General features: G+C 34.5%; 4 protein-coding genes across 6 annotated transcripts; 2 read left to right on the top strand and 2 right to left on the bottom strand.

Annotated features, from left to right (window-relative positions):
* Positions 1-197: 197 nt before the first annotated feature.
* LOC118447591 (potassium channel subfamily K member 13-like) lies at positions 198-3544 on the bottom strand. The gene is made up of 5 exons (XM_035879704.2): positions 3404-3544; positions 2756-2948; positions 1754-1828; positions 804-1203; positions 198-729 (listed from the first exon to the last, which is right to left on the bottom strand). The coding sequence occupies exons 1-5, from the start codon at positions 3530-3532 to the stop codon at positions 240-242; spliced, it is 1287 nt and encodes a 428-aa protein (XP_035735597.1). The 5' UTR covers positions 3533-3544; the 3' UTR covers positions 198-239.
* A 735-nt stretch (positions 3545-4279) lies between these two features.
* Ccdc85 (coiled-coil domain-containing protein 85) lies at positions 4280-8301 on the bottom strand. The gene is made up of 4 exons (XM_035879730.2): positions 6395-8301; positions 5066-5438; positions 4653-4918; positions 4280-4589 (listed from the first exon to the last, which is right to left on the bottom strand). Exons 1-4 carry the CDS (start codon positions 7043-7045, stop codon positions 4545-4547), a joined length of 1335 nt encoding a protein of 444 aa, XP_035735623.1. The 5' UTR covers positions 7046-8301; the 3' UTR covers positions 4280-4544.
* Positions 8302-9377: 1076 nt separating this feature from the next.
* Positions 9378-21974, top strand: lmgA (anaphase promoting complex subunit lemming A). Of its 3 annotated transcripts, XR_014983312.1 has the most exons (5): positions 9378-9674; positions 9759-9878; positions 10469-10632; positions 10898-11261; positions 13255-14174. XR_014983312.1 is itself a non-coding variant. In XM_085662803.1 (4 exons), the coding sequence occupies exons 1-3, from the start codon at positions 9656-9658 to the stop codon at positions 10582-10584; spliced, it is 255 nt and encodes an 84-aa protein (XP_085518929.1). In that variant the 5' UTR covers positions 9378-9655; the 3' UTR covers positions 10585-10632; positions 21842-21974. The 3 variants fall into 3 exon arrangements, 2 of the variants coding, with proteins under 2 accessions (XP_085518929.1, XP_085518928.1); XM_085662803.1 differs by lacking the exons at positions 10898-11261; positions 13255-14174 and adding an exon at positions 21842-21974; XM_085662802.1 differs by lacking the exons at positions 10898-11261; positions 13255-14174 and adding an exon at positions 19097-19235 and having other exon boundaries at positions 9380-9674.
* LOC118447751 (uncharacterized) lies at positions 14576-22391 on the top strand. Its single transcript, XM_035880079.2, has 3 exons — positions 14576-17229; positions 19097-19331; positions 21842-22391. The coding sequence occupies exons 1-3, from the start codon at positions 15851-15853 to the stop codon at positions 22124-22126; spliced, it is 1899 nt and encodes a 632-aa protein (XP_035735972.2). The 5' UTR covers positions 14576-15850; the 3' UTR covers positions 22127-22391.
* Positions 22392-23066: the final 675 nt, after the last annotated feature.

Genomic DNA, 23066 nt, shown 5'->3' with positions numbered 1-23066 from the left:
AATTATTTTTATAAAAAGAAAAAAAAAAAAGAAAAACAATCGATCTAGCCATCGTATCAAATTGTAATTTAGATTTTATTTCAATAGGCTACTTTAAAACGTTGTAATTGTATAATAACATATTGCGTATATGTGACAATAACAAAGTGCACTTGCGTATTGTAAAAACTAAAAAGAGACAACTAGTTAAAGATCGTAAATCTAGTAAGTGAAATGGCTACGATTCGTTAACTTATTTTCTACCTATTTATTGAAGTTTTATTTTCAAATTTTTCGCTAGCTATCGCTAAAGGACCAACTGCACCAGGTTTGAACACCGATGCCTGATGATTTGGAGTTGTTGCTATTGGACCACAACCATCCTTTTGCATTTGAGCAGTCTCATAAAGTTGTTTCTGCATTACAGCCAAGGATACTTTATTTGCAGAGAGGAAATCTTTCATGGAGATCAATTCCCCAGACATACGTCTAGAACCATCGGAATCGTCTTCCGCAGCTCTAATCGAATCTTTACCAACGAGTTTCATAGACCTACGTTTGGAATAATATATAGAAGACACGGATGATTTTCTTCTAGGTAGATGAGGCGCAGCAAGATCTTGATTACCACATTGTAACTTGTTTATCACATAATTTAAACCTTGTTTGATAATTATCGAAGTTACATTCAATAATGAATAAATACAGCAACAGCCGATAACAAGGAAGACAAAATTGGCAAATCTATACCTGTAAAAACGTAAATCAATTAACATTGAAAACGTTGACGAACAAATAAAAAAGTTTCAATATGATTTACATACCAATGGACATATGGATAATTCATCTTCTGTGTACTGACAAAATCACCGAAACCGATGGTGGTAAAGCTAATGAAACAGAAATAGAGAGCGTCGAAGTATTCCCAGCCTTCTAGCGGTGCATAAACCGCAGCAGCAACGCATGCAGTAAGACAAGATGCTAATAAGAGATATAACATGACCCAATAAACGCTTGGTTTCCACTGTTCTAAACTGACTTCGTCGTCATCATCGAGGATATCCGGAAGAGACGATCTTGGATTGGATAACCTGGATACTCGTCGAGAAGATGTCGAACTTTGTCGAAGATGCTTTCTTACGCGGTACAAGTGAATACTTCTTAAAATCCAAGCCAGAAATGTGATGATCCTTTCAAGGAAGAGATTGAAGAACAGGATACCACCTAATAGATCATGAAGAATACTTGTTACATGATTGGAATTTTACTTTTTATTTAACCTTTTTTCTTTTTTATTTATATTGGTTTTTTAACTTTTTAATTCTTTTCTTGTTTATTTTTTTTTTCTTTTCTATGTAGGAGATTTAATGTAAAATTGAAAAATTCAAGTTATATCGAGATACTTCATATATTCACACAAATAGGACATTGTTGTATACCATTTCCTATTTCTTCATGTTATAGAAACTATGCCTATTGCAATTTATACATTGAAGACTCATTCTTTTGTTCTGTATAAATAGGCCAATGTCCTAGTTTGTTTTAACTCAGTGTAGTGTAATATATGCATGCAAGCGTCGAATATAACGGTAAGAATGTATCGAACGATATATTAAAGTAAGAATCTATTAATAGAAATAATATTATTATAATTATTTTTTTTTCTCAATATAATAAATTCATATTTTAACAAAATAATATATTAATTATATTTTTTATATGGCTAAATTGTTACGTTAAAAATGGACCCATAGTAAATCATGTCTATTATTACCAGAACAACCAAAGAATCCATAAAGAACAACAGCTGCTCGTCCTGCCATAGTTTGAGGAGCGGTACTTCCGTATCCTGAAAGAAGATCCAGATTCACACATTGAACCTATTTTCTAAAAATCTTTCTACGAGGGGAATAATCTACATATGTGTACGTGCAAGCGTACATATCGACGGCTAAAGGAGTTGTCGAGAGGGTAAGTACTAGACTAGGTCGCAAGATATTAGCATTCCAGAATTCACCGTGCATTCTCACGCTCGAAGGGGCCGATGACCGTAGTCCTTTTATTCCGTATCATTACGACCACCTTCTAACGCGATAACATACTAATTGCATGTATTTTATTACAGACATTTTTATATTCATTTATATATGTTTCTTTAAGTAAGAAATTACAATAAGAAGATCGAGCAAAATGTGAAATAAAATTATAAATACAATCAATTTAGACGAATACAAATTTCAATGATAATATCATTACAATAAACAATAATAATAATAATAATAATAATAATAACAACAACAACAACAATAATAATAATAATAATAATAATAATAATAATAATAATAATAATAATAATAATAATAATAATAATAATAATAATAATAATAACAATAATAATAATTAAACAAGAAAAAAAGAAGATATGATTGGTTATATATATATATAAATATATATATATATAAATATATATATATGTATGTATATATCATATGTGTATGTATATGTATATGTATATGTATATGTATATGTATATGTATATGTATATGTATATGTATATGTATATGTATATGTATATGTATATATATATATATATATATATATATATATATATATATATATATATATATATTTTGAAAAGAAAATCTTTTAAGAGGATTACAAAGCTTAATGAGATGCAAGACGACGCGTCGTCTAGTGACCCCATTTATCGTCGGTCGTTGTACGAGTGCGTTTCAAATGCTTTAAATTCCGAAAAATACTGTGTTATATTTCTTACCAATTGTGGAAACGATGGTGCCTACGAAGTGAAAGCTACCAGGAAAATCCCAACGTCGTCTTTTGTTAATGATACCGGCAGAGGAAGCATTTCCGTAGGCATAAAGAAGTTCGTGTAATCTCTGAAGCGCTAGTGGACTACCACGCAGGTGATGCTTTCGAAAAGCGTGATACACCCGCCAAAATTCTGCAGCCTATATTATGAAATAAACGTAATTGATAAAGGCATCAATTTGTATTTTTTAATAATTTTCATGACAATTTTTTAAAATTTGAAAAATATTATTAAGGACTTATCGAATTTTTATTAGAAAATGAAATTGTATAACTTGAATTGTAAAACAAACACAATTGATAAAAACTTGAATATATATTTTTGAATAATTTTCACTGAGGATAATTTAAAAATAAAAAAAATTAATTCTAAAATTATTGCCAAAGGCTTATTAGATTTTTGTTAGAAAAAGGATTTTGCAAACTGTACCATGAAACAGACAATCCATAAAACACATAAATTTTTAGTTCTCAATAATTTTCATTACAATAATTTTCAACGATTACAAAATATTTTCAAGAACACATTTCCAATTTTTATTAGAAAGTGGAAGAGAAATAATAAATTATAGAAAATATAAAACTATCTTCTTACCTGTCGTATTTCAAGGTCACCCTCTAGTATTTGGAAAAGAGTCGCGCCTGCGAGCATGTAAGCTGCCAGGACGACAGCGAGGAGGATGAACCTTGCGTTATCCTCCGCGAGGCCTCCGCACACGCACATCACCGGTGACTCTCATCTCTCTGACACCAATGTCCGATGCGATCCCCACTTTTCCTCTTTGACTGGACCGGCGCAAACTCGCCGACAAAATTTTACGATGATCCAAGTATTCGTCATGGTCGAAGGTCACCAATTTAAATTTTTTAATCCCAATTTTTTTGAATTTTCTTTAAATTTTTTCATAATAGCTAATAAGTTATAATTATTTTTATTTTTCACTTTGTTTATATTTATAATAGATTTTTCTAACTAAATATTCTCATTGTTATAAAATATTATCATAGTTTATATAATATTTGTATTGAAAAATAGTAGGAGAAAAAAATTTGTATATCTCTGCCTTTATTTTTCTTTTTTTTTTGCTGAACTAAGAAGCAAGTGCCGAATTGTATTTCAGGACTGAAGTAGATTTAGGGCAATGTCTAGAGCTCCATTGAGAGATAGAATCCTTTCAAAGTTTAAAAATAGGAACAGCGTTACTTCATACTTGCTTATTCACGGAATCGTTTTCACGTAGGTAAAAGGAAAAATCTATCCGTAAAAGTGGCTCAAAGTAAACAATGTGGATAATTAACTAGGTAGAAAGTGAAAGATCGATACTGCAAAAAAGTTCACTTTTCTGAGAGGCTCATTTTACTATATATTCAGGTTTATTTCGAATTAAAAAAAAAAGTGTCTAATTTTAGCGAAGAAATTTATCAACAAAAATGAAAGAACACAGTTTAATAAAAATAGAGTTTATTAACAGTCGATCTAGGCAAGCCAACGGCACTACAAGTTTTACATAAATAGATCGATATTATCACTATAATAATACAACGCTTTCACTTGGAACGAATCCATATGTAAACATATACATCATCATATATAATATATATATAAATCTATAAAATACATAACACATTGGTCATATTAACTATTATAATACTATTGACACGCCATAGGCGTTGGAATATTGCGTAAAAATATTTCTAATATCGTAATCGATAAATTTGCACTTTTAGAACCTTTTCTAATGCCTTGTTTGTGGCCCTTCTTCCAACTTACGCCATACAACCTAGAAGAAAAAAATTGATTATAACTATAATTCATAATTTGTTAATATTTAAAAATAACTTACATTACACATCTCTCGAACAAGAGCCTTCTCGCCGTCGTGTCCACCTTCTCTTTCTAACTGTTCTCTAACTTCGAGAACTTGAAGAGCTCGTACGACAGCCTCAGGTCTACTTCCAATATGAGAATTATCGCTTGGACTGTTTGGATTTTCCCAAACTTCACCTGGCAATGCTTCCCATCCTCTAGCTCTTGCCTGCAGAACACTTTTGTCTTCCTCCAGCTGCTTAACACGTTGTTCCAAACTTCTTACATATTGCATAGTTTGGTCTGTAATCAAGGTAAATCATCCGAATCTTTTTATTCAATCTCAGGTCAGTAGACAGGAATATATGCATTTACTTGACGTTTCATCAAATTAATTTCTAATTTTTTTTACATCGTCATTGTAACCGCCAATCTCGAACAAGGATTTACCGTTAAATGTAGAAGTGTGTCTCGGCCTCGGTGGTGCGGTTTCCTCCGCATTCGTACTCGAACTCGATCCATCCCCGTCGTCCCTCTGAACCCCCCCTCGTTCCTCATCCAAATACAGACAGAGCTCCTTCAGTTCCAGATTATCCTTTATCAACTCCTGCTGTTTGTTGTCCAGTTGCCGCAATTTATTCTGGTAAGCTGATACTTCCTGTCGCATAACGCTGGCTGTGTACCTACCAAATCTTTGCCATTCTCTTGCCAGCTTCCGGCCTTTTTGCCGGTCATCGTCCAGGAAACAGCAAAGATCGCGTAACTCCTGATTGTCGTCGCTGAGTCTTTGGTTGGCCTCCTTCAGCGCACGAAGCTCACTGAGCTGAAAATCAATTGATTTTATTTTTTACTTTTCCTTTTTTCTTAATCTATATAATATAAATTTAATATAATAAATAAATATGGAATAATATAATAAATTAATATAAAATATATGTTATATTTTATTATAATTTATTTTTATAATATAAATTTTTTAAATATTAAATGAATATTTAATTTTATATATTATTATATAATTGATATAATTAATACAAAAAAAAAAAAAAAACAAAACAAATATTCGTAAATCGCCTGAGTATATATTGTCACGTGATATCATTTCGTACCACGTGTCTACAGATAAAAAAATATGCATTATTCGAGGATGTAACATTTGAAACGTGTGACGCATTCTTTCGCGTGTTTTTTAACCGTTGGTTATTTCTTTTTACATACTTGACAAAAAATCTGCCTGTTTTCGTTCACTGTCGATCCTTACGTGTGCGTGACCGGTCGAAATTACGATTGCGAGTTCGACCCGTGTATGACCTAGAAGAGCCTTTCAAAAACTTCCGTATATTGCGTACGGTCCTACTTTTATTCTCTCAACACGGTAACGAAATAAAGATTCAACATAAGTAGTTACAAAATTTGTATTCTTTTATCTTAAGAAAAATATTACTTAAAAATTTTTTATAGAAAAATATCATCCTATATTTTAAATATCATGAAAAAAAAACATCAATGATAACAGAACGTATGCAGAAAAAAATGAATATGTTTCAATGTCACGTTTATTCGTTGGTACGCTAAATCACGTAATTCAAAGATTTATAAATATTGTTAAGTGTATTATTAAAAATTTTCGAAATATCCATATCGACTCAATTAAAACATCAATTATTTATACTTCAACGAAAAGAGAATATTATCAAACATAGAAGATCGATTAATAAAACATGCGGAAATACCAGCCCCCACGTGGGAAACAGATATACCGCCAAGACGGATTCTCACCAAGCTTTGTATTTGACGATTCTGCTCGGCAGCTAGCCGTGCGATGTCACTCTCTGTCTTTCGCACAAACTTGAGCATCTCCACGGGACCGAGTCTAAGGAACTCCTCGTCGGTGATCCTCTGTCTGCTCGGTACAGGTTGATTGCTAGCACTACTACTGCTACTGATGGTAGGATACTGACTGTTAGGTGGGAGATATTGTCCTTGTCCGATTTTAGTTTGAAGATAAGCCTGACTTTTGGCAGAAGCCGTGGTCGAGGCTGCACCCGTTAAGAGATTAGCAGTAGCAGCAGCAGCACCTTGTGGATGATGCCTGTGTTCTATCCTTGGCGAGTATTTGCCTTGGGCATCCTTCTGCTGAGATGCGTTTCTTGCTTGCGTCGTCTGCTGATGTTGCTGATGGTGATGATGATGATGATGATGAGTCAAGGTCGAGGCAGTACCCTGACCAGTGTTTTGAAGTACCGTGTTGACTGTCGATAGTGGTGGTGGTGGTACTGTAGTGGTACTGCTAAAGTGTGGATGATTCTTCAGGATGCCGCTGGTAGGTTGCGGCGGCGGTTGATACCGCGGTGGCACCTGATCCACTGGCTTGATCACGTGCGATGGACGCTGCTGCTGCTGCGGCTGAGTCTTACTCTTATTGGACATCGCGGCTAATTTAGCTCCAGGCTGCGTCGTGGCCCATTTCAGATAGTCCGCGTCTCCTCCTGCTGTCTTTTCTTTTCCCTCGTCTCGTCTGAACCACGAAAATCTGGGTCAGTCAGACGAACTGGCCTCTCTCTATCTATCTCACTCACTCGATCGGTATGTCCACAGACCTACTACTACCTACACGAGAGGAGGAGACCCCTCTCGAGTTTACCTCTTCGTCTTCTTCGTCTTCTTCTTCTTTCGTTTCTTCTCGCGTCGGATTCGCACATACTACACACTAACAACGTTCTTAATTCCTCTTATCGTCTTCTTTTTTCTTTTGCTCACGATATTACCGTCATTGTAAACGCTTAAGGCGCGGCCGAGCTTCTGAATACGACACGCAGCATCGACTCAAAGAATCGCCTTCCTCGTTGCATCGGTGCGCGAACTCTCACAATCTCCTGGTACTACCTTCGCATGCCATCTGTCACTCATTCGACCTTCACGATGCTGCATTCTCTCGTTGATTCCTTCTCTCTCTTACTCTCTCTCTTACTCTCTCTCTCACTCTCTCTCTCTCTCTCTCTCTCTCTCTCTCTCTCTCTCTCTCTCTTTCTTTCCCACTCTCTTTCTCTTTCTTTAGCTAGTTTTAATATCTCTTCAAACGTTATACTTTTAAACACTGAATTAAAATCTTTCACTATTATTTTTTTTTATCGTAAAAGTAAATAACGAAATAAAAAAAGAAAATATATTGTATAATATATTAGCACTTATTTTATCTAAGATCACAGAGAAACTTGTGTGTGGATAGTGCCGCGTTCAACGGTGCACAGGCTGGCCCTCGAGACGCGGGGCCGCATTTTACCGTGAGAGTGCACAGTGCCGTATCTTATTCAAGGGGGCACCGATTCCTCGAGAGAAACGTCTTCGTCGTTGCTCCAAACAAGACGAACTTTATCCCAAGAAAAAAATCATATATTGTCTGAACTAACCGATCGAAAGTTCTACATGAAGCTTGAGAAGTCTCGCGTTTACTATTCGCTTGAAATTTAGATTCCTTTTGTATGGTTTCCCTCGTGTTATTAGAGCCGAGAACTCCCTTCGGTAAAGTAGTCAAGTAGGGAGACTCTGTTGAGCCATAGCCACGTAAATGCCGGCTCCGCTGCAACACATCCAAGATGAACTCACGTCCAAGTTGAGTACTAACAACATGGCGGCTACCAAGAAACCTCTTGAACTCCAGGACGCGATCACGCGGATGAGCCCACTGGCTTAGCACGCGGGAATAACCGATCGCCCTCTGGTTGGTTGATTCGTTTGTTTTCGTCAGGCCTAGAAGTGGGGAGAGATCTGAGATTTACTGAACTTTACATCTTCGATCGGCAGTGATGAACGTAACTTTTTTTGTAAAAAATAATCTTCTATGAAGAGAGCGTAGTAAAAATATTTCAATACCGAAGATAAAAAGAATGTTATATGTATTTGTTATTAAAATATTCATTGAAATTGTAAGTATAAGATAATTGGAATTATCGACGGGTATTTCAACCTGTATGAATGTTTATTATTTCGTATCTTTTGTCTACGTTATTATATAATATCTTGATAAAAAACGATATCTATGAATCACACGAAACAAAATAGTTGTGGATATATCGTAAGCGTAAATACTTTTTCGCTGAGGGCAATTTCCAAAAACGTTTTGCCTGTTCCCCTTTAGGCATATACTTTAACACGTATCTGCATTCTTTTACTTTTTATGTCCGTTCACTTCTTAAAGAAACTGGAAAGCAGGTAGAAAGTCAAGAAATTCCATTTAAAATAGATCCTTCTTTTGAGTAAGTTAAAATCAGTACTAGGGATGAAAAACTCTGTATCCTGTGTTACAAATACACATCTGAAATTTAATTCGATAGAATAAATGCATTTAAACTTAAACTACTAAATGAATGCATTTTGACATTGTATAAATCTTATAATGTATAAATGAAATATATAAATTATTATTGAATTTCTGTATTATCTTAAAATTATTTTACTATTTTTCTGATTTAAATTTATAAAAGCATATGTTTCTGCAAATAGAAGTATAAGAATTATTTAATTAAATAATTTAAATAGTATAAATAAATTTATAATATTACAAGAAAAAAAAATGTTCGAAGTTTTAACTAATTTTCCTTCGAAATGCAACTATGTTACCACTCTAGTTTTCCCAGTCGGTAACTCTAATTCAGTAATTACTCAAAGTAATATTTCATCTAATGTTAGCAAAGTCAATGAAAAAGCTTCAATCACTCTTTAATTCTTATTTTATTACACACGAGGGCGTTGCAAGACAATATTGATTTCACACGATATTTCGTTGGAGTACAGGCCATGTTTATAGATTATATTGTGAATGTTGTGTAATTTCGTTATAATCTCTTTTAATATCTTCATTTTCCTTTTAGTGTGCATTTTAAAAACAAGTGAAGTGTCTTTAAAAAACGTGAATATCTTCGAACTTTAAATTTTTATTTGCATACGCAAATTGAGCGAACTTCTATATTCTAACCTTTTAAATTAGTGACTCAAATAAATTGTGCGATAATCTACCTGTACAATTCAAAACGTATCAGAATGAAAGTCACAATAAAAAGTAAGTATATTTATATATATCTTTGTAAGAAAAGAATAATATTGTGAAACAAATATATCGAATTAACAAATGTTGATTTTTTAGGCTGGACAGGTGTCGCCACCTGGCGTTGGATAGCTAACGATGATAACTGCGGAATTTGTCGGATGCCTTTCGATGCGAGTTGCCCGGACTGCAAAATACCGGGAGATGATTGTCCTTTAGGTATTGACAATTTATTTATTGTATTACATATTTAATTATATAAAAACTTATTTTCAACAAAAAAATATATTCGAAACAATCGTGTATAAATTCTATCCTCTGTTTAGATAATCATTTTTTGTTTTTTTTTTGTTTTATCAAATTTGAAATTCATAAATCATTATTATGATTAAATTATGGATAAATCATTGTTATGATTAATCTCTAATAAAAACTAAATGTAAATTCACTATCTTGGTAAAATATCGACGACAAAAATGATCGTAAAATAATTAAAAAAGAAAAAGAATTAGTTCGTACATCTTCGTAAATTCCCGCTTTGGCATCTGCGCGTTGAGAGTTTGGCGTAATATCGATCGGAATGCCGGTGTCGAATAATAGGGATCGCTTACGTCCTCTCCCCCTTGCTTTTCGTGCGCATTTAACACGCGCGCGCTCATGTAAACGGAACTAAGAAACGGCTTGTCGGTTGTCGTCACTAGGTACGCGTTCCTGTGGCCTGATCATCTCATCATATTGAACCCTTTAAATTTCTGTCAAATATTTAAACCCTTGACTTTTAACAATTAACTAAAGATTCGTGTTTTCAGTTTGGGGGCAGTGCTCGCATTGTTTCCATATTCATTGCATCATGAAGTGGCTGCATTCTCAGCAAACCAGTCATCTGTGCCCTATGTGTCGTCAGGAATGGAAGTTCAAAGAGTAAATGTTTTCCCGATGTTCCCGCAGGTGTCAGCACGCACCAAATAATCAGGTAAATGCGTAACGCACTAACATACTTTCTCATTCATCCAATTGTGAAAGTTCATGAACCCTTCTCAATGATAATCACAATATATCAATCGAAAGTCATTCGTACGATAGTACCTACGGTCTCTTAAATTTTCGCGCTCTTCCGATCGCACAAACATCGTCATTTTGTTTTTCTTTTTATTTTTTTTATTTATTTATTTTATTTTATTTTATTTTATTTTATTTTATTTTATTTTATTTATTTTTTTTTTTTTTCATTTTCCAAGGGAAGAAAGAACAAATTTGCGATAGAATTTTTTGTCTTTCCGTAATATCGTCTCGGTATAAACCGTGTGAGTTTAGAAAGTATCTCGTAATTTGGCCTTCTTCGTTGGAATTAATCAGGAGATAGAATTTTCCTTAACTTCTTGGAAAGCGTACCACGAATCGAAGGAAAGAAAAGAAAAAAAAAGGAAAAAAAAGGAAGAGAGAAGTAGCTACGGCGTTCGTTCGATTTAAGAATTCAACGATTATCGTGCCGTTCACATCTATGGCTTCGGTTGCCGACTACGAAAGTTGTTTACGCTCACATTACGCGTCACACACATCGGCCGATAAGCCGAACGAGATAACGTGTAGATGAGGGAATATGTAAGTATCTATTTACGTATGCATATATATGAAGATCATATATGAATTTCTTTCTCTCTTTCCTTCTTTTCCTTCCTCTCCCACTCTCTTTCTCTCTCTCTTTCTCTCTCTCTCATTTTTATGCACAGGGCGTTGATCTGTTACACTTAAGACTCGTAACGCGTAATTGTATGTTTATGATCCGTAACGTAACATATCCATCCATTCTATGTTTATAGTAGGTCACGAGCGCAGAATAGATCGAAGAAAGCGGTCTTCTATTTAGGTTATCATAATAAACTTATTAAACGCGTTAGTCTCGGTTGCCGCACGTTTTCATCAACTTTACATTTCTTTACATTAACGATCGGATTAGGTTAGGATTTTATGGTAATAATTCATAACGAATTCAGTAAGACATTCCCTCGACTTCTATTATACGTGCTACTTGAATCGATTAGAATTTAATTCCGTTAAATAAAGAATTTGTCTTTATTAATCCTTTATAACCTAATTTCTGCTATTTTTATAAAAAAAAAAAAAAATATATATATATATATGTATATGTAACATAGCAGTTATAGTATTAATTAAACTATAGTAAGTATAATTTATGATTACAAAAGATTGCCAATTTTTGATATGAAGTAATTAATTATATGAAAATAAAATGAAATTAAACTTACAAAATATATATATATATATATATATATATATATATATATATGTATATGTATATATAAGTATGTGTGCCTTGAAAATTGCATCAAGTTATAAATGATTAAATTTATAGATTGTTCTTTTGATTTTTTAAATAAAAATTAGGATTTTTATATACATATTTTTTAAATGATCAATAACATGTTTTCTAACGAGTGCCATATATAGAAAAATTCCAACAACGATGATATCATAGTGATGTAAGATATGGCACTATATCTTTTGAAAAGCGCGCGAGCTTTCCGCGAAATCTTGCGTTGGCGCTAAATACGAGGTGTTGGATTAAATTGCACTGCGTTCGAAGCGTAACGGCACGATGTGTAAAACCCTCAATGATCCTCCTACTTACACAGTTTCGTTTACGTAACACAACGTTTTTTTCTTCAACTTTTGATCGTCAAGTTTCTATTTATAAAAATAATTATTTATTTATAAACAAAAATCATGTGTTATTGTATTAATCGTTGAAAAAAATTTTATAAAACTGACGTCGATCAGATAAATAAAAAAAATAATATAATACAAACGGAGAAATTCACATTCGTTTTCGTTAGAAAATCATCATCTTCTATACATATGTAAACAATTTTCTTCATTCGTAATAACCGAGGCGAAGTGAGTGGAACGCGCGTGTGTTATTCAATGCCAGACAGGATGCGTAACGATTTTGCTTGACTCGAGAATCGAGCAAAATGCAGTAGAAAGGAGCGAAATCGAGTTGTCAGCATAGTCCTCTTCTTCCTCGATTCAATATACTGACCATTCAATTTATTTTATAATTCGTTGTTATATATGTATACTTATATCAATCATCGAAAGTTCATTTTTGAGGTTAGATAAAATAACATTTAAATTAACTTTTACTTCTAAACATCTGATAAATGTCTATAAAAAGTATTGAATTAAGCATTGGAGTATTGTTTAAATAATTTTTGTTCTTTTTCATAATAAAATATTTGTATCATATTCACAAATTATTATCATTTTCTATATATTTATAATGCATGTAATTTTATACATGCAAAATATTTATGCAAAATACAATACAAAAAATTTTCAATATAATTATATTAATCATCGAAAGTTTTTTTTTTTTTCTTTTTTTTTTTTTTTTTCGGTAAAAGTTTTACTTAACAATTTTAATAAATGAATTTTATACACTTTGAGTTGAATACATGCTTCTGGTCAAAAGAAAAAATCCATTTACCTTTTTCCTTGTCCTTCTTTTGTTTTTTTACATGTTATACAGCCATTCCGTGTAACTTGTTAAGAATTTCATTGAATTATTAATTAGGTATTCGACGACGACGACGACGACGACACACGTGACCTATAATACGAGCGTCTGATTTGCGTGCTTTGCACGTGTGTTGTACAAGCGATTTTTCTTGTCAGTAATGGAGGAAATGATTTCTTTAAAGTGTCATGATACTAATTACTTCTATTGTATTCTCTAACCTTGTTAAATCTAGGAAGTTCGATAAGATAATGTAATTGAACATTATGGAGAAACATGTATGTACGTAAATCGATAAATCAATTAAATTGAGAACGAAATGTCGGACATGGCAATAACGATTAAGAAATGTGCGTGCGTTTATTAGATAAAAAAAGGAAACAAGGAAAAAAGAGGAGAAGAAAAGGAAAAAAAACAAAAAAAGAAACAAAAAAAGGGAAACATTGTAATTCAATCATCATCACTAAGTCGTGTTGTAATCGTTCGTGCAATGCATTGTTCCGAGATGCGATAAAATATTCTTTTAAGTAAGACGTGTGTTAATTCTTTCGTACGTTTTCAAGGTCAAATCGATTTATATCCCTTATATACATGCATATCGTTTTGAACAAATCGGGTTGCGTTACGAATGAAATATAATCGTGCTTCTTAATCATCTGACAAGTTTAAACAAATCTCAAAGTCAATTAAAAGAGAGAATTATGAAGAAAGTCCAAGAATGTATCATAGAAAGTCGTATAACCAAGCGAAGGCAAGGACAAGTGACTAATCAGAAAATATTTTCGAAGAAGAACATATTTCAGTTTTTTATGCTTCATAAAAAACAAACGAAAAAAAAAAACAAAAAAGAGAAAAACCCGTTGGGCCCAAGAGACAACATATACAGCACTGGAACGGCGGTTGGCAGGTCGGCGTGATAGAAGAGGTGGAGGAGGAGGAAGCAGGGGACACCTAATGGGTCCCTTCCCTTATCTCCTCTCTTCGTTCCTTCGTCTTCCTTCTACTTTCCATCTCTCTCTCTCTCTCTCTCTCTCTCTCTCTCTCTCTCTCTCTCTCTCTCTCTCTCTCTCTCATTTGATAGGACGGCAACGATGCCGAGAGCTTGGTACACCTACAATCGTGTACCAAGCATGAGAAACATAGCTGATGTATCTGTTCTCTCTTCTCTTTGTAGGTAAAAGGAAAGAGAGAGAGAGAGAGAGAGAGAGAGAGAGAGAGAGAGAGAGAGAGAGTGAGAGAGAGAGAGAGAGAGAGAGAGAGAGAGAAATATACACATACACGACACATACACATACATATACGTAACGTATAGTGATGTGTGTTCGTCCATAGCCGGTTAATACCAGCACTGAGCGAGTTGCCTACCTGATGCCCCCAAGAACGCGAGCTCGAGCAAGTCACGTGGTCTCTTGAACGCGAAGGATGTTTCTGGGATCGCGAAGTCAGTACTCGACGGGCCGTCCTCCGAGCTGGAGGAAAAAAGACGGAGGTGAACGAGAAGGTGCAATCTCGTGGAGACCCCTTGTGGAGGGAGGGAAACATAGAGATAGAGAGAGAGAGAGAGAGAGAAAGAGAGAGAGAGAGAGAGAGAGAGAGAGAGAGGACTTCGAAGAGTAGTAGTAGTAGGGAGGATATCTTGCGAAGGAAGCCGCTCGATCGTTGGATACCTCAACATTTCCACCGATATGCGTTAACCGAGAACGATATCTTTTCGAAAGTTTTTTTTCCTGTGATTTTCTTTCTCCTTTGCTGTTACGTGAATATTCTTTCGGATAATTTGATAAAATTTCTCGTTAATTTTTTACGTTTTCCGAGGATACATTTTTCAATCGAAATATTTGCATCGAATTGTACAACGTAAAATGATAAGGATATATTCCTTGTGTCCTTTTTCAATCAAATATTACTTACTTGACCAAAACGAGAAGAAATTGATCTGATCAATTCAAAAATTCGTTCGGTGAAGGGGTATAAGCTTCTGCAAAAGAAAGAAATAATAGAGGAAGGACAACGAGATTTTGGAGTAAGAGAAAAAGAATAGAGAGAATCAAGAGTGGGATATCAAAGGAGAAAGAGAGAGAAAGAGAGAGAGAGAGAGAGATAAAGAGAGAAAGATAGCGGAAACGAATTAAGAATACTACCACACTTTAAAAGATCTTTGGGCACTCGCGAATTAAACGAATCCTATTATTTTCTTTGGCTTTATTTTTATTCTAAGAGAGAATACAATTTCGTAACGTACGAACAGAAAAGAACAAAGAAAAAAGGAAGAAGAGGAAAGGAAAAAGAAAAAAATAGATTGGAAAGACTATCGAATGATTTCCTGGTAACTATTTATATCGCGTCAAGCCGATGACGCATCTTGTAGAACACCGAAGTTACGACGACGTGCTACAACGAGATTCTTCGTAGATACGAAGAAGTCCGAGGATGTGTTTGTAACAAACGAAGAAAACAACGTAGGCGTCTTTTGCTACATCGAGAAAGATTGCTGGATACTCTGCATGCACTGATGTTTGATTTAGAAAGAAAGAAAGAAAAGTGCGATGTAATTGGGTTAAGATAAGCCATATCTATTTCTCGTTATCACGAAAACAGTAGAGTTCTATTTGAAAGAAAAAATTTTTATATATTCGACGATAGTCGAAATAAAATGCAGTTAGCAGCAACTCAAAGACCTCACCCACCACCGGTACCACCTAGACCAAGTCGACAGGTGGTAGCTGAGGCATTGAAAAGATCACCTAGACCACCCTGTCCTACTAGACAAGCACCTCCACCTCCTAATACCAAACCTTGGAGATCTGATCGTGATCAGAATGATCAACAACAGCAACAACAACAACAGGGATGTCCAGGTGGTGGACGTACCATAATCTACGAATCCATCAAGGAATCTACGAAAGCAGAAAGAAACGATAGTCCTCCAACAAATACCGGCACGGTTCAGCTCGCTGACAAGCATCAGCAGCAGCTGCAACAGCAACAGAGTCATGTATCGAGTGAAAGGAATGACGACGACGGCGACCGTCGTGAAAATCCACGAGAAAGACGGCACCGTCAACTTATTCTCGAGCAAAATGATATTTCCACAGAGCCGGTGGTCGTACGAGAAAAAAGAGGAGGAGAAGGAACAGGAGGAGCCACTATCGAGGATCCTCGACCGGAGGGACAACGCCTTGAAAATCGTGCCGATTTCAAGGATTTCAAAGATCAATCTAATTCCTTAGGTCGACGATCACCTGGAAAAACTGATGGTGATTTACCCTGCACTAAAGTCGATTTCGAGATATTGGACAAGGAAGAGCATGCGTCGATAGAGTTTACAAAAAATCCTACTAGGTCAAACGTTTCGTTCGAAGACGAACGTCGTCCAAGCCCTGAAATGAAAATACTAACAAGTAACGATATAGGATTTAGAGGACGGCTAAGGATCAGGCCTGAGAAATCCTTGAACATAGAAAAGACGATGAGCAAGTTTGATGGACGACCTACACCCACGCGAAGATCACCTGCTGGTAACCAACAATCAACCGCTTCATCTCGAAAAGACTCTGTTTCCAACGAGAATCGTAATAATAACAATAATAATAATAATAATAATAATAATAATAATAATAATAATAATAATAATAAGAATAAGAATAGTATCCATATTAATAACAACAATAACAATAATAATAATAATAATAATAATAATAATAATAATAATAATAATAATGATGATGATGGTGATGATAATGAACAAAATGAGAAAGAGTCGAGTGTAACAGACGAGAAACATGGAACAGTAGTCGTGGTTGACGAATCAGAACATAGTAAAGCCACGTACAACGAGGAGGACAACGACAATAACATTCATCGACAGGATTGGCTCGAGGCCGGTATCCGTTATTCCTCCACGCAGATCACTTTGCAGGGAGACGAAGGTGCCGACGGTCTCCTCTCATCTTCGTCCGTTGACGTCGAACGCGTTAATGGATACGACGATCGTCCCGAGGACGAACGCACCGTCGACCTTGACTTCGTCAGGTACTAATTTATCATCATCGTACTCACTGTGCTAGAGGAACCTCGAGAGTGTGCTCTATCATTCTAATTGAGATTCAAATAGCTCTTGGAATAAAACGTTTATTTTATTATTATATACATAGTCATGCAATGACAAATCTTTTTTTTTTTTTTTTTTATTTTTTTTTTAATGATTTTATATCACGATTTTATTTATTTAAAAGTCACTCAATAATTATTATTTAAATGATTATTAGAAATAAGAATGTTGATATCGATTTTATCATTATTTTTTTCTAAATTCTCAATATCGGAGTATTCACAACGATATCGGCCATATTGTAAAACTGGATTGCGTCGGAGATGGTAGTATTAGTTAAATGTTCTCTATATAGTTTCTCTAAATAGACAACGTCGATGAATTGGAGAGGTGTTAGTGAACACGATTCATACGAGCGAAAAATATGGAGTTGCATCGAGGATCGACAGGAGGCTGTTTCTCGATCGTCCTATTTTGTCTCTATCGATTCTGAAAGCATTCGACCGTGACAGTAGCATCGATACTTGTTAACGGTTTTATTCGTCGGAAGAAATTCAAGATAAATTGCATGATGAATTTATTTTGTGTGTTTCACAACTACCATATCTACAGTTTCAATAATCAATTAAGATTTAAAAAGATATTATTATTATTCAGATACTTGTAAAAAGATAATTCTTTTTTAAATTATTGCAATGTCTTCTTATATATATATATATATTGTTTTTTTAAATACCGATGATTAGATTAGCAAGCTATTTACATGATTTATATTGTTTAATAATAAAATATAAAAAGATATCATTCGAATACTTATAAAAAAATAATTTTTTTAGGATATAACAATATTTTCTTTATTTTTTCTTTTTTTGTTTTTTTTTGTTTTTTTTTTTTTTTTGTTTTGTTTCTTTTTTACTACTGATGATTAGTAACAAGTTACTTATATAACTCATTCTGTAAAGGCATCGACAGAATGTATCAACACTAACGTATTAATTATCTACTGGTTACGATGTATCCAGGCCTTCGAATAATCTATACGTTATGATCTTATGCTTGGTTTAGAAATTCTTATTCGAGAACTGTAGTTATTTGTAAGGCACGCTATATATCTCGGACGCCCCCTTGAATTCAATTGAATCAATGTTACGTTGTAGATTATGTTTCAATCACGAATTTTATAACGTTCATATATATATATATATATATATACATACACACATACATATTATGTGATACACGTATGTGATATGATATTCTCGATTGTATTTTAATTACAATTTATTAAAAAATAATCAGTTAGAGAAAGTACATAATAGCTGCATATATTAATGATTCATTACTTTAGATTCATAAATTTAATAAATACTTTATGAATAAAGAGTATGTATATATATATATATATATATATATATATATACATACACATATAATACATATAATACATATATGTATATATATATATTTAGTACTAATTAAATTATATATATATATAATTTAGTATGTAGTTATATATATATATAGAATTCATAATAGAGATATATGAATAGAATTAGTATTCTTATTTTGATCGATCAAAAATAATTCATAAAATAAATGGAAAGAATTTATTTGGAGAAAAGGCTAGAAGAGAGAAGGGGGGGCTCGATGACTCATTCAGCCAATTTTTTCTCCCCTTCATTTTCTGTTCCCCTCCTTACTTTCTACGGGGGTCGGAAGCTCAGTGAAGGCAAAGACCGATCGATTTTTATTCCGCGAAGCCGCGTATAACGGTACGTCGTTTCCTTTCCTCTTTTAACCGCAAAGAACGACTTGTTGTATCGTCGGTTCTTTCTTCTGCTTTCGCAGCATACAAGAGAGGATCGCGATGTCTTCCCTGCAGGGGCTGCCACCGTTGCCGAGGAGCCTCAGTGGATTTAATTTGAGTGGAGCTTCTGAGCCACCCCCACCACCTACGAGGTCATCCAGCAAATCACAAAGAGGCGGGAAAACGTCAATTCAAACTTCTACCTCGAGACCTTCTCCACCTGCGAGACAACTTACCACGTTGGATACTCAACTGGCGATACTTAGAAGAGAAATGGTGATTATCAAACGGTCTTTATAAAAAAAAAAATAATTCTATTAATATATTGTTGACCTGATCATTAATATAATCGGATGATTACGCAATATACTACTTACGTATATAATTATTAAAGTATAAAATTTTGTAATAGTCAATATTATAATATCATTTATTGTGTTTTGGATAGTGTTTCCTTAATTTTGATATACGTATTTCCAATTTTTCTAAATTTAATAATGATTTTATAATAATGATTTTATAATCCAATTATAAATCATATTGTCGTGATGAAACGCATTACTTTTTGCGTATAATAGCCGATCAACAATGTGTTATAACAATTGATAAACTTGTATAATATATCGTAAAATATCATTATCGACAATTGAAAATCTTCCAAAAGGGTTAAGTGTTAGGAATTGATTTATTATTGAGTTTTTTTCAATTAAGTAACATGAAAAAATATTCGCTTTCATTTGACGGTAATTATCAAATAACTTGGCGCAAAAAAAAAGTTAATCGTCTTGTTACGAGTAAAGTTGATTTGATACCAAGTCCGATCCTGTACCACCTATCAGTCTTTAAGAGTCGCGTAATACTTTCAATTATCCGCGGAGAAAGTGTTTAAAGAATTCGGTAATAGATTTCCTCTAATTTTGTGTTAAAGATTTTTCAACGAAAATCTTGGATCCTTTAATGGATGTGATCATTAGCGCTAATGGGATTCATTAATGCACAACGTAGTATAAAAAGAAGAAAAAAGAAAAGAAAATCTGTTTACCAGACAGGAAAAGTCGACGGAAAATTCCACGACATTTCTGAATAATCCTACACGTTTGTTTAACGCGTCTTTACTCCTCCCTCTTCTCTCTCTCTATTTTTTTTTTTCATCGATCGACGTGGAATTTTCCTAGCAAATTCAAGAATAACTCGAAGTTGACAATATTATCATCGTTATCGTCGTCGTCGACTTCGTTATTATTTTTTCTAACATGGAGTCACCTGTTCCTTCGTATTTTGTTCACAATTCTCTTGTGTTTCTTTCAACTCGGGGCTCGACCCGTTACCTCGAGGCCACGGTTGTGCGTGGGTAAACTGTAGAGTACGGTGAATATGAATTCGACGACGTTCTAAAAGCGTCGGGAAATGAAGCGATGAAAATAAGGGGAGAGAGAGTAAGAGAAAGATAGATAAAGAGGCAGAGAGAGAGAGAGAGAGAGAGAGAGAGAGAGAGAGAGAGAGAGAGAGAGAGAGAGGAAGAGAGAGAGAAGAAAAAGATTGAACGTACGAGTTGTTAAGTCCTTTTCTTCTCTCTCTCTTTCTCTTTCTCTTTCTCTTTCTCTTTCTCTTCCCTCTCTCTCTCTCTTTCTCTCTTTGTATTTTCATTCTTCTCTCATCTTACCAAAAAGAAAACATTAACATTTTTATTATCTGAATTAATTTATCAATGTAGGTATATCAATATTACTGTTTACATTGTTAGAAATTGATGCCAGATAATTAGACTGTTTAGCTTAATGATGAATGAATTATCGTAAGTTATTAAGTAATTATTTATTAATTGTTTTTATATTTTGAAAGAATTATCATAGAAATTAAATCTTTTGTAAATATATATTTATATGCGTTATATGTTAAAGTTAGCTTAATATTTTGATAGTCAATCCAGACGAGAGGTGAACTGGCACAGCCGCTCCCACGCTGCATTCCCTCAGGCGTGACTCCCCACCTCCATTTGGTTTTGGTGGTAGCCTCTTCTCCATCTAGTCTTCCTTCTCTGCATTTTCTCTCTCTCTCTATCTCTCTGTCTTTCTGTCTTTTTCTCTTTCTTTCTGTCTTCACGTTTACCATTCTTGTTCCCATTCTCATTTTATGCCTCTTCTCTCTCTCTTTCTCTCTCTCTCTCTCTCTCTCTCTCTCTCTCTCTCTCTCTCTTTTCTTTCTCTTTCGTAGTGTGTTCCCTCTTCTGCCATTCCCACGAGTACAGGTACGGCGGCGTTTGGAAACGTTGCACTTCGGTTCATAAATCACGAGTAAGCATTTTACCTCGACTCGCACGGTAAAAGTGAATGTTGGACGAGATAGACCCTCCAGGCGCTTTGACACAATATTTCTTCTTAGTCGAGTATTTCAACGTATTTGGAATCGAGTGAAACTTTGAAATAATCATTAGGACCTTCCGGATGGGATAACTATACACTTTTTATCTCTTTAACTTCTATAATCCTTATCCCGCGTGCCGTACAAGTCAGACATGTATTTCAAACGTTACACATTGTTTCGTTCAAATATTTGGTTGATCCTATGGTTTTCATTCTTGATTTTTTAATATAACAAATCCTATATTATGCATTTCAAATGTTAAAGAACTACGTTGTAATATTTACATAATTTACGATTTTCATTTTTCTAATGCTACAAGTTCTGTATGTTACGTATATTTCAAATGTTACAAAGATTTCGTTCAAATCTTTAGTTAATTATTAAAACCATGATGTTAAATATTTCATTTGTCTTTGTTTCAGTTTGGTCTACGACAACTGGATCTCTCTTTGCTTTCGCAACTTTGGTCCCTGAACGAATCAATCCAAGAATTTCGACAACTCTTGCAGGAACAAGAAGACAGAGCTCCATCGCCATCGCCAAGTAGCGAGGAAGGAGACGATACTTCGTATGGGACACATCCACCACCAGCACCTAGAAGACCAGCACCTGTGGTGCATCATCATCGACCACCTAGGCCACCAAGACCACCAAGACCACCACCCAGCGACGAGTCACCGTCTAGCGAGGAATACGGAGCCGTTTGACGGATGATACTTCGTAAAAGGACAAAAAGATCTTCTCCGCTGTGTTCCCCAAACTCTATAGAGTTCCTGTAAAAGAGAAAATCTGCAAAGAAAAGAAGAAGAAAGAAAGAAAGAAAGATGCTAAATCCTTTTACGAAGTTTTCTCTTTCTCTCTTTCTTTCTATGTCTCTTTCTCTTTGTCGTTGAAAGAGCGCCTCTGGTGATGAAGGAAGAAGGATCTTAGTTGAAATTCAATTAAAGATAAGCTATTATCGCCTCGATCAAAGAGTCTATATCGTTTGCGAGAGAAAGAATATTAATATAAAAGAAGAAGAAGAAGAAAAATGATGAATGAATGAATGAATATCACGAAAGCCATGTGTTCAAGGCTGCCTACCTCTAAGCATTACATCGATTTTAAACGTTTTATTGAAAGACGCGCCGTGTGTTGCTCGTACAAGAGTGGAAGTCAATTAGTAAACAAATTTTGTCCGTACGTCGGAAGTCACACATACGTGATAATCTGATGTTATATACCTATGTATGTATGTACATATATATCACGGACCGTTTTTCTGACTTATATTATCCGAGAAAGTCTATTCTAAAGCTACATAGACCACACTGATCTTAATCACAGACAACGATACTATTCTTTATTCAAGCTATTAGATAAGAAAAATACTCTTCTCGCCGTTTCACGGTTAGTGTTATTAAAGAGCCTTTGATAAGCGGCAATGGTTTATAGCAACAACAGCAATAGAGAGTTTGTTTTTGCATGAATAGATTTCTCTGCGGCGTCGTCGTCATCGTCGCCGTCGTCGTCGTCGTTGTCGTCGTCGTCGTCGCCGTCGTTGTCGTCATCGTCGTCGTTATCGTTCTCTATTTTAGAGACAACATCGATTATACGACACGTCCAAAGTTTTTTGCGACAGGTAGTAGCTAGTGAGTTCCAAAGAAC

Source organism: Vespa mandarinia, chromosome 1 (assembly GCF_050613455.1).
Source record: "Vespa mandarinia isolate Hongniang chromosome 1, ASM5061345v1, whole genome shotgun sequence".
NCBI lineage: Eukaryota > Metazoa > Arthropoda > Insecta > Hymenoptera > Vespidae > Vespa > Vespa mandarinia.
This window is presented reverse-complemented; position numbering and strand designations above follow the sequence as displayed.